Source organism: Hyperoodon ampullatus, assembly GCF_949752795.1.
Source record: "Hyperoodon ampullatus genome assembly, chromosome: 6".
In the NCBI taxonomy this organism is placed as follows: domain Eukaryota; kingdom Metazoa; phylum Chordata; class Mammalia; order Artiodactyla; family Ziphiidae; genus Hyperoodon; species Hyperoodon ampullatus.
Window position 1 is genome coordinate 118,359,073 of NC_136919.1, and position 12,246 is coordinate 118,371,318.

Here is a 12,246-nt window from a genome sequence, read left to right on the forward strand (position 1 = left end):
CAAATGTAAAATAGATAGCTAGTGGGAAGCAGCTGCATAGCACAGGGAGATCAGCTCGGGGCTTTGTGACCACCTAGAGGGGTGGGATAGGGAGGGTGGGAGGAAGATGCAAGAGGGAGGGGATATGGGGATATATGTATACATATAGCTGATTCACTTTGTTATACAGCAGAAACTAACACAGCATTGTAAAGCAATTATACACCAATAAATATGTTTTTTAAAAAAAGAGTAAATAGGCATAAGGGATCTTATTGGGGTTTTAAAATGAAATGTTTTAAAACTGATGTAGGGCTTCCCTGGTGGCACAGTGGCTGAGGGTCTGCCTGCCGATGCAGGGGACACGGGTTTGTGCCCCGGTCCGGGAAGATCCCACATGCCGTGGAGCGGCTAGGCCCGTGAGCCATGGCCACTGAGCCTGCGGGTCCGGAGCCTGTGCTCCGCAACGGGAGAGGCCACAACAGTAAGAGGCCCGCATACCGCAAAAAAAACCCCAAAAAACTGATTTATGTTGATGGATACACAACTTGCTAATTTCACTAAAAATTATTGAATTGCACACTTGAAATGGGTGAATTAAATGTTTTGTAAAATATGCCTAAAAAAAACCCCAAAACTATCCAGACACTAAGAATCAAGTTATCCTGGAAAGAGGTCAAGAAGGTAACTGCAGAGGCTGGAGCTAGCAAAGCTCAGGAAAAGATACGGTCTTATCTAAAGCAATTAACAGTAAGCCGGCAATTAGAAGCTTTTGTTACTTGTATTTAGCTGAATGCTGTGAATAGCAAGCTTTTTGAAATTCTTGGCCAGATCAGAACCTAGAAAGTGAAGACTTCTAACCTCCAAGAAAAGGTTGAGTGTGAGACAAAAAGGTAGTTGTTTTTATACTTAACTTGGTAGAAAAAAGAAAAATAAAAACAAAAACAGACGAGAAACAAGCTATCAGCTGGGGTCTCTGGGGTCCCAATTCCAGGCCCTGGGAAGACCAAAGCTCACCCCCTTGTTTTTTGTGAATTGTCCTGAAGGGCTTTCTAGGTTTCTAGGCTTCTTTTTTTTCTTTCTAATATTAGAAAGTGAAGTCATCCTTTATTTCTCTTTTCTTCACAGGCCACATCCAATCTACCACAATGCAGAATATGATCATGCCTCACCAACACCACCGCTAACGTGCTGGCCTGAGCTACCAGCATCTCTCCTAACTTCTTCCCATTTCCATTCTTGCCCGCCCCTCCCCCCCTTTTTCTTACGGCATGCGGAATCTTAGTTCCCCGACCAGGGATATCGAACCCGTGCCCCCGGCAGTGGAAGTGTGGAGTCGTAAGCACTAGACGACCAGGAAAGTCCCCGGTTTCTAGACCTTTGAGACCTTGCTTCCATGTGTAAATTGAGTAGAATTTACTAGAGAGATGGAAGGCGGGGTTTACATCCCAGTAATAGGGAATAAATTTGATGGGAATGGATGGGTTACTATCCAGCACTAACCTGGCCCCTTTTCCCTTCCCTGTCTCAGCTTCTCTCCATCAGGCTGGCTTCTCTTTCCTGGTCTTACCTCTCTCCTCCCCTCTCTCTGCTCCCCCTCCACTCCCCTTGCAGGAGCAGAAGCCACAAGGTCTTCCTCTAATCTCCAGCCTCCGCAGGCTTTCCTCCTCTGGAGCCCAGGTGCCTGCAGCATCCAAGCCCTCGAGGTGTCATCCCTCCCTACAAGCCCCTCAGCAGCTTTCCCCCAAGGAGACAGCTCCCTCCTTCCCCTTCCCAAAGAAGAATCGTGGGGTCAGCTGTTAAGATTGAAAAAAAAATTTTTTTTCACGTCTTTACACAAGATGGGAAAATCTCTGAAGTTTAAGATGGTACCCGGCTGTCCTGTGGTGTTTATATTTTTTCATTGCTTTGTTCTGTATGGAATTTTGTTATAATAACTAATGGTAATGGGCATATAATGATACTTATATAATTTTAATAAACCACCTTCAAAATGACAAAGCATTAGTGATCGGATCTAGGCTTTATTCCCATCTTCTATCAGTGATTCACACTAAAAGGTGGTTCAATGAAGCAGCTATGATGAGGCAGTGCTAGAATTAAAAGGGAAATCGGGTACCCTTGTGAGGGGCAGGCTTTGAGAACTCAAACCTAATGATAAGAGAAAACATCACCAACTCACAGCAATATACGTGGGTTTGAAACTGTTTCCTTGAGAATGTTTCTGATATGGGGGAGAACTCATATTTGAAGGCTCTAAGTAATGACAGGCAAAAAGTGAAAATGTCTCAGTGACCTGACAGCCACGCCCTGGAGAGATGGCCTAAGGGATATTCTTTGTACTTTACATCCGTGCTTTTTTTTTCCTTCCAACCCTTCCATTAAAAAAAACCCAACCAAACATTTATTTATTTATTTTTGGCTGCATTGGGTCTTCGTTGCTGCACACGGGCTTTTTCTAGTTGTGGCTAGTGGGGGGCTTCTCTTTTTTTTTTTTTTTTTTTTTGCGGTACGCGGGCCTCTCACTGTTGTGGCCTCTCCCGTTGTGGAGCACAGGCTCCGGACGCACAGGCTCAGAGGCCACGGCTCACCGGCCCAGCTGCTCCGTGGCATGTGGGATCCTCCCAGACCGGGGCACGAACCCGTGTCCCCTGCATCAGCAGGCGGACTCTCAACCACTGCGCCACCAGGGAAGCCCAGGGGGCTTCTCTTGTTACAGAGCACAGGCTCTAGGTGCACGGGCTTCAGTAGTTGTGGCTCGTGGGCTCTAGAGCACAGGCTCAGTAGTTGTGGGGCACGGGCTTAGTTGCTCCGCGGCATGTGGGATCTTCCCGGACCAGGGCTGGAACCCGTGTCCCCTGCATTGGCAGGCGGATTTTTAACCACTGTGCCACCAGGGAAGTCCCCAACCCCTCCATTTCACAAAGCTTTAACTTCTCCAAGTATCACATACCCCTTTGCCACTTAGAGGGGCAAGGAATACTCCTGTGTTCAGGCCTCAGGTCCTTCCTGGGCTTTGGTGATCTGTCCTTCTCATCCTGCCTTTATAACGTGTTCCCCTAAGTCTGCCTAGTCACCTGTTTCAAGTTCCTCCTGAATCTTCCTAGATAAACCTGTCTAAATGATGCAAGGATTTTCTATCTAATGAATATGGGATTTTCTCCACTGCAATCACACCCAGGCTGTGTCTACCACACTCTCTCTACAAGAGACAAGCTGCACTGTTTTATTTACTCCCTACTTTTCTTATGTCCCCTAATTGAATTTCCTCAATACCCATTTCCTCTCCTCTCAGGCTCCACTGCCACTACTTCTTCATTTTCACAATCACCTTGCCTCATCTAGGAGGTTGCTCTTTTCCTCTGAGGGATGTGGTGGGCAGTGGGGCAAACTGGCACCTCGGGGGGAGGGGGCTTTAGCCACCTGCAGCCTGTGGTCCAAACAGCAGGCTTATCGCGGACATCATTACAGAGTCAAAAATCCTAGCTCACTTTTGGAGGGTTTAATTATGCCTCGTGCTCCTCAGAACTCCTAAGAAGAAACAGGGATTCTCTCTTTTTTTTTTTTTAACCTTCTTTTTCTTTTTTTTTTTTTTGGCCTCGCCATGAGGCATGTGGGATCTTAGTTCCCCGACCAGGGATCGAATCCGCAACCCCTGCAGAGTTAGTGCGGAGCCTTAACTACTGGACAGGCAGGGAAGTCCCCAGAAATAGTGATTCTAATTAGCATATTTACAGAAACAATACAAGTAGATCGATACAATTGTACACTTCACTTATTAATAGCTTAATGGTTCTCCATCATTGTTTAATTTGCCCTGGCTTCCTTTTCAGCTTTAATTAGCACAACTTTTGAAGTTGTTAATTTATAATGACTATTTTCATTTAAGCAAGCCCAGCTAGTGTGTGCCAGATGGTAAACATCAAAAACCCAGAGGAAAGGTTTCTGTTTAGCCTTTGATTTTTGTTTGGTTTTTATTAAGCCAGAGAAAGCTTCGATTGTGCTGATAATTTGTAAGCATACATCACCAACTTTTATCTTCCTTCAAATTCCCTGTTCTCCCCCAGATATCTCTTCTACTTCTGGCCTAGGAGGGGCCAGGGAACTAGGCAGAAGCATGCCTGAATGGCTTGGGTGATAAGCCTCATAAAGTTATTTTTCTCAATTAATGGTTTTTTGTTGTTGTTGTTGTTTTTTTTTTTTTTTTTTTTTTTTTTTGCGGTACACGGTCTTCTCACTGTTGTGGCCTCTCCCGTTGCGGAGCACAGGTTCCGGACGCGCAGGCTCAGCGGCCATGGCTCACGGGCCCAACCTCTCCGCGGCATGTGGGATCCTCCCGGACCGGGGCACGAACCTGCGTCCCCTGCATCGGCAGGCGGACTCTCAACCACTGCGCCACCAGGGAAGCCCTCAATTAATGGTTTTCACTGACAATTTTACTGCTCTATTTTAAGCTTCCCCGTTCCCTTGGGCATCTGTACATACGTCTGTGATAAGCCTCATCCAGTCCAACAAAACTGGCTCCTCAGAATACAGACTACCCTGTCTTAAAAAGCTCATCTCTCTTTTAGGAACATAACACTTGAAAATGCATTTAAACAGAAAGTAATTGAGCTTTAAAGGGAGAACTATAAAAGTGATTTATTCATGAGTACACACTTATTCCTCTCCCAGTTGACACCCACTTTATATTAATTTTCCTTGAGTGTGTATCCGCAGCCTTCTTCTAAATCTTTACTACTAATAGAAACTGTTTATTCCACCCTTATTCCCTTCAACTTTGCTCCAAAGATTCTCATGTGTGCTGAAAGGAATCTATTGGGGGTACAGAACCACAAGTTGGGAAAGTCTGCTATGAAATAATAATGCTCCCTAGTCATAATCACTGACTTTTATTAGGTAGTCAACTAGCTGTCTTTTAATTAGGGAAAGAAAAGTTCTTAATTCACTTTTTCTGAAGTTACTTGAAATGCACTTTTATAATCATGTTCCATTGGTGGTAGGAAAGCTATGGAAATCATGCCTTTTTCTTAGATTAGTGGAACCCTCACTCTACAGATAAGTAATTTCTATAGAGAAATTTCTATAGGCTCTCCTCCCCCCACCCCAAAGGACTCAAAGAAGAAGAAAGAACCAATGATAATAATGCTCCCTTTATACTGTACAGTTTTCAAAGCAGATTCATACACATCAGTTCATCCAAGCTTTTTTCTCTCTTTTTTTTTAAACAGGTGGGAAAACAGAGGCTCAGAGAGATAAAATAAAGGGCATCTTCAGGGTCACACAGCTAGTCAGTCAGTGCCAGAGACTAGGATTTAAACCACCACTTGATGATTCTGATTAAAAAAAAAAAATTCAGGGACTTCCCTGGTGGTCCAGTGGTTAAGAATCCGCCTTCCAATGCCTGGGACGCGGGTTCGATCCCTGGTTGGGGAGCTAAGATCCCACATGCCCCAGGGCAACTAAGCCTGCGCGCAGCAACTTCTGAGCCCACACGCTGCAACGAAAGGTCCTGCAGGCCGCAACAAAGACCCTGCATGTTGCAACTTATACCCGACAGAGCCAAATAAATAAATAAATAAATAAATTTTTAATTTAAAAAGTTAAAACAAACAAACAAACAAAAAAACAAATTCAATCTTGCGAATAGGATTAGAGATCCAGCAATTATCATTAACATTATGTTGGGGAATCTTTTGTAAGAAATACTTACCAGTGACTGTGCTTTTCTTAGTTTAGATCTGTCCTGTGATTTATTTTTCTTATCACGTGACTGTCGGTTGAAATCTGGGGTCATTTCGTGTCTTTTCCTTCTTCTGTAAATTGGAAAGCGTTGGAAAAATTATAAATATCATTTTAAAGCTTTGGTGGTTGGCATAGCTGTTTGTCCATTTGATTTTGTTGTACCTGTGGTTTAAAAGATTGTCTTCACTCAACTGGAAACAAGCCAAATATCTATCAGTAGAGAATGGGTACAATAAACTCTGACATATCCACACAATGGAGGACTGTGAATTGTAAAAAGGAAGGCAGAATATTTCTTTATATAACTGTGGAGTGATCTCCAGGATATATTGTTACATGAAAAAAGAAAGGGGGATAAAGTGGTATGTATTGTGTGACACCATTTCTTTCAGAAAGGTATGTGTGTGTGTGTGTATTTGTTTATATATATATATATATATATTTTTTTTTTTTTTTTTTTTTTTTGCGGTACGCGGCCCTCTCACTGTTGTGGCCTCTCCCGTTGCGGAGCACAGGCTCCGGACGCGCAGGCTCAGCGGCCATGGCTCATGGGCCCAGCCGCTCCACTGCATGTGGGATCTTCCCGGACTGGGGCATGAACCCATGTCTGCTGCATTGGCAGGCAGACTCTCAACCACTGCGCCACCAGGGAACCCCTTGTTTATATATTTTTTAATGGAAGGACTGCACCACAACATTTTGAAAAATAGTTACCTATCAGCAGGATTCCTTTGTGGTCCAGTCAGGAACAGGGAGCAGTATGGAGGGGTCGGAACAGAAGCTAGACTTCTCCAAATACACTTTGTTTTGTGTATCTGACTTTGGAACCATATCAAAATTATAAAATAAAATGAAGGAAGAAAATTCCTAAAAATCTAAAAACAAAATGAAACAAATGATCTTATCTCTCCGGTTGGTGGCATTACTCCACACAAAGGAATTACTTCGTGGGACTTTAACATAGTAATTTGTCTGAATAGTCTTAGAAGAATATATCCTAAGGACAAAAACACAGGCAAAGAAATCTTAAACTGTTTTTAGTAATCTTGTTGTTTGTATTAATACTAATATTTGTTTTCTAAAACTATTGTATGTAATAGGACAAAGTAGGGATCCACAAACTACAGCCCAGAGGCCAATGCAGACCCATGCCTGTTTTTGTAAATAAAGTTTTACTGAAACACAGTCATGCTTACTTTTTACATATGGTCAATGGCGATTTTCAGACTGCAGTGTTGGAGTTGAGCAGTTATGACAGAGATATGTCCTGCAAAGCCTAATGTATTTGCTGTTCAGCCCTTTCCGGAAAAAGTTTGCCTAAAATAATGGACCAAGGCAATGATCGTCAATGGCCACTAACATTACAAAAAGAGAGACAAACAGAAACCATGTGCCTCATGATGGAAGTACCTGAGCATTATATACACAGGCCTCCAGATCTGACGACTGGTACTTGTACAGGAGACAGAGGAACATGCTGGGAGTACAGTCCCCAAAAACCAGAAGGTGAGAAGGTCTGTAGGATAAATGACCTGATTTCTATAACAAACAAATTGCAAGGGGAAAAAAAGGAGGGCAGAGAAGAAACCTATGGATCAAAAAACCCAAAAAAACTTAAGTGACACATGGACCAAATGTAATATGTAGACCTTATTTGGGACCTGATTAAACAAATCAACTGTTTAAAAATATCAAACCCTTATGAGACATTCAAGGAAACCTGAAAACTGACTTGATACTTGATTGATTATATTAAGGCATCATTCATGGACTTAGAAGTGATATGGTATCATTTTAGGATTTTTAGACAGAGTCTATCTTTTAAGGAGAGGCCTTGAAATATGTATGAATGAAATAATATGACATTTGGATTTGTCTCCAGGGTAACCAGGGGGAACAGCAGAGTGGGTGAGAAATGAATAAAACCAGACAGGTCATGTGTTGAAAACTGTTAATGCTGGATGGTGGTTATAAGAGGTTCTATTCTCTTTACTTTTGCATATATTTGAATTTTCATTATAAAAAGTTTTATTGGGACTTCCCTGGTGGTCCAGTGGTTAAGACTCCATACCTCCATTGCAGGGGGCCCAGGTTCAATCCTTGGTCGGAGAACTAAGATCCCTCAAGCTGCGCTGCCAAAAAACAAAACAAAACAAAAAAAGACCAGCTTTGCCCAAATATTTCCTGATACTTAATTTTCAAAAATTTCCACCAGCTTTTTTTTTTTTTTTTCCGTACACGGGCCTCTCACTGTTGTGGCCCCTCCTGTTGCGGAGCACAGGCTCTGAACGCGCAGGCTCAGTGGCCATGGATCACGGGCCCAGCCGCTCCGCGGCATGTGGAATCCTCCTGGACCGGGGCACGAACCCATGTTCCCTATATCGGCAGGCAGACTCTCAACCACTGCGCCACAAGGGAAGCCCTCCACCAGCTTTTAATTAAGAAAGTTCAAACATACAGAATAGTTGAAAGAACAGTAAAGTGATTACCCATATACTGTCCAACTAGATTCAACAACTGATAACATTTCGCTATTTTTGCTTCATCTCTGTGCATGTGTATATATATTTTCCCCTCCCCTGGACCATAAAAATGTAAATTGCAGACACTTCATCCCCAAATACTTCACTCATCTCCTAAGATAAAGACATTTGCCTACCTAACCACACTAGTGCCATCATACCTTAGAAAATGAGCAGTAATTCTTTAATGTCATTTTAATATATGGTCCACATTAACATTCTGCAATTATCCCGAGTGCCCATTATAATCTTTCTTTTTTGAACCAGATCCTGCCTAGATTCCAACTGCATTGGTTTGTTATGTCTCTTATGTCTAGAACATTTCCCCCCCGCCTCTTTTTTCCCCCTATGGCACTGACTCTTGGAAGAGTTCAAGCATCTGGTCTATTTTGGTGAATGTAGCACATGCACTTGAAAAAAAATGTTTGTGGAATTGTATGTTTATCTTTTAAAATCTTTCAGTACTTTTAGGCTTTGTAATTACGTACATATGCATTTGCAACAGTTATGTCTTTCTGTTTAGTTTATAGATCCCTGTATCATTATGAAATGTCCCTCTTTTTGTTTGGGAATACTCTGTCTTTATGTCTATTTTAACTGATACTAACGGTCATTCTAGCCTTCTTATGCTTCCTCTTTGTATGGTACATCTTTTTCTATCACTTTATTTTTAAGCCTAACTGTGCCTTAGTATTTAAGGTGTAGCTCTTGTAAAAAAGCATATAGTTGGTTCTTGCCTTTTTTACCCATTCTGATAATCTCTGCTTTTTAATTGGAGTGTTAAGTACATTTAATGTAATTATTGCCTTTCACAAATAGTATTTGAGTCTCACAGAAAACTCAGAAGACTATGGGTTTTTCTCAGGTTAATGTACCATTCATATGCTTAGGTAACTAAATTTGCCTCTCTCTAATTTACCAACCTAGTCCAGACTAAGGGCCACATACAAACTTAGACACTGTCTCCAGGGGTACACTGACCAATACACAGTTAATACATTCACAGTGATTCCAAATTCAAGAGTTCAAAAGGATATACAGTGAAACTTTCCTATCCATCCTTGTCTCCAACTTACCGTTCTCCTTGAGGGCAAATGGTAGTATCAGTTTCGTGTGTTTATTCCAGAGATACTGTATGTATATAAAAATATGAATGTGTATATATGTATCTTTCTCCTCCACCCATTTAGATGTAAACAGTAGTATTTCTTTCAAACTCTGTTTTGTACCTTGTCTCCCCGCCACCCACCTCGAACTTTCTAAATTGTCAGCAAACTATTTAGACTTTTTCTGATACAACTAGATGAATGTGAAGTTCATGAATCAAAAGGCTACACTTCCTTTGAAATCAACCATTTAATGAGTATTGCAATGACAGTCAGTGGTAACAGAGATGAGTGAGGCATAGTCTGTGCTCTCAAAGAGCTCAATTCTTAGGGCTTCCCTGGTGGTGCAGTGGTTGAGAGTCCGCCTGCCAATGCAGGGGACGCGGGTTCGTGCCCCTGTCCGGGAAGATGCCACATGCCGTGGAGCGGCTGGGCCCGTGAGCCATGGCCGCTGAGTCTGCGCGTCCGGAGCCTATGCTCCGCGGTGGGAGGGGCCACAACAATGAGAGGCCCGCGTACCTCAAAAAACAAAACAAAAGAGCTCAATTCTTGCTTAATTAGGGATACCACTCTCATCTCACCTCCAAAGGACCCCAATGTAATTTGAATGTCCCTAAGTCATCAAGCCTTCTGGGATTACCCTTTCCTTTTTTAGCCAAATAATATCCTTTTAGAAGCCATCGTACTAAAAAAAATGGTTACTTACTATGTGTCAGGCACTGTTATAAGCATGCTACATATATTAATCCTCACAGTGATCCTATGGCCCAGGTATTACTACTATTGCCATTTTACAGAGGTGGAAACAGGCACAGAGAGGTTAAGGGACTCCCCAGGGTCACACAGCTAGAAGTGTGGGAGTCTGGATTTGAACCCATGCAGTATGGCCCCTGAGCCTGTACACTGTCACTATCTTATGCTGCTTTGATGTTAATCTGTTGAAATAGAACCTAAAACTAGGAAAAATGTATTAAAACATTTTCAAATTTTGTTTCCTTAATTTCTTGTTTATCCTGTGTGCGTGTGTGTGTATGTGTGTGTGTTAACAAATGAACAGATACATATGTACACACAGATGTATATTTTCTTACTCTCTTTTCTTTCTACATTATGTGTAGGATACTAGAGACACTCTTTTGCAATTTGCTTTTCTCACTTAACTATGTACCCTGGAAATCACTCCTTACCCTTTCATAGAGATCTTCCTCATTCATTTTTACAGTTGCCTAATACTCCATTGTGTGAATGGACCATACATAGTTTATTCAACAAACACTCTCCTATTTATGGGCACTTAAGTTATTTCCAATATTTCAAAATCATAAACAATACTGCAATAAATATCCTTGTGCTGGTGTACTTTTGGTATTTTCAAGGTTGATTCCTAGAAGGGGGATTGCTGGGTCAAAATAAATACAGATATTTTTTGCTGGATGCTGTACAATTTTTCACCACAAGGTTTGTGCCAATGTATATTCCCACCAGCAGTGTATGAGGGTGCCTGCTTGCCCACAGCCTCACCAACAGAATATATTGTCAAACTTTAAAGTTTTCGCCGATCAGAGAGTTTAAAAACGGCATATTTTGCAACGTTGTGCAAAAAGCAACACTGGGAGGATAAACCAGAAACGCATGGGATTTGTAAGTGGGAATGGGGTGGAAAAGATGAGTATATGGTAGAGTGGAGGAGATGGAGGGGTGATTCTTTGAGTCCACCTTCTGTACACTTTTTGTACAGTTTTACATAGTTTTAACTCTAGAATCATGTAACATACTCACATGGGGAAGGGGATATTTAAAGAAAAGAACCCACATGACTTTTGAACACAGTAGTATGAGTATATACCCAGGCTAAAGGCAAAAAGAACCAGAAACAAATATTGAATTCTAGTTGGTAGATTTGTTTCGATAATTATATGAGTTAGCAATTCTGAAATTACTTTCAGAATTTGTTAAGTAAATATATACTCTGTGTATGTACTATACATATACATTTTATATAAAATTATATATGTACTATAATATATAATCAAAATTATATATGTATATATATAGAGATATGTATATGGAGATGTACATATTTGTATATACCTCCCTCTGTCACAGAAGGGAGATACAACTGTGGAAAAGGAAAAGGAAAAGATTAGAATGAACCTTATGGTACTGGATTGGAATCTGAGGTATTAAAATATTAAAAGAAGCTGTAAGGAAAGCATTACAGCTACAAAATGCAAACAAATCCTAAAGAACCGGGCAAATTTACCAATAATGGTTCATTTACTTTTCAATTACTTTTTGCTTCTACGTAGTGAAAAGCATTTGTATTTCACAGTAAGTTCTGTTTTCATCTTTTCATAGACTGAAGTGCCAGTAGATTGTTTCTAAAAGCAAAAGAAGTGGAGAAGGGCATGACTCTCACCCTTGCCAGCTTTGCTCAATGGGGTCACAGTTGTCCAGGTAATTGAAGCGAATGATATCAGTTGGATGTTTGTCAGAAGGTCGCCAGGGTGGGAGTTCTTTCTCCCCTGGGTGGTTCTTCTTTCTCAAAGAGGAAGAGGACCGGAAAGCTGATGAAGCGGACGGCTTTTCCTCTGGAGAACTGCTTGTAACTGGTTGAACATCAGCGATCACAAACCCATCTTTTGGAGGTGTCTAGAAGAAGAAAATTAATTATTTCTGTTCTCAAAATACTATAATAATAACAGAAGTAAAACAAAGAACACCATCATCACCATGATGGCAGTGATAATGGTGACAATGATTATAGCAGCCACCAACCCAGGACTACTTGCTATGTGCCAGGCACTGTCTCAGAAGTGTTCATGTGTTACTTTATTTAACCTTCACAATAACTCTAAAAGGTAATTGTAACTACTCCCATTTTACAGAAGAGG

The 12,246-nt window shown here is 41.5% G+C and overlaps 1 protein-coding gene across 1 annotated transcript in view; it reads right to left on the reverse strand.

Annotated features, from left to right (window-relative positions):
• FBXO16 (F-box protein 16) overlaps positions 1 to 12,246 on the reverse strand; it is a gene marked incomplete at both ends in the record, with an annotated part of 48,056 nt that overhangs the window by 12,780 nt on the left and 23,030 nt on the right. Inside the window, 2 exon segments of the mRNA XM_079706007.1 lie at positions 5,693 to 5,795; positions 11,772 to 12,004. Coding sequence (XP_079562133.1) covers positions 5,693 to 5,795; positions 11,772 to 12,004 — 336 coding nt within the window.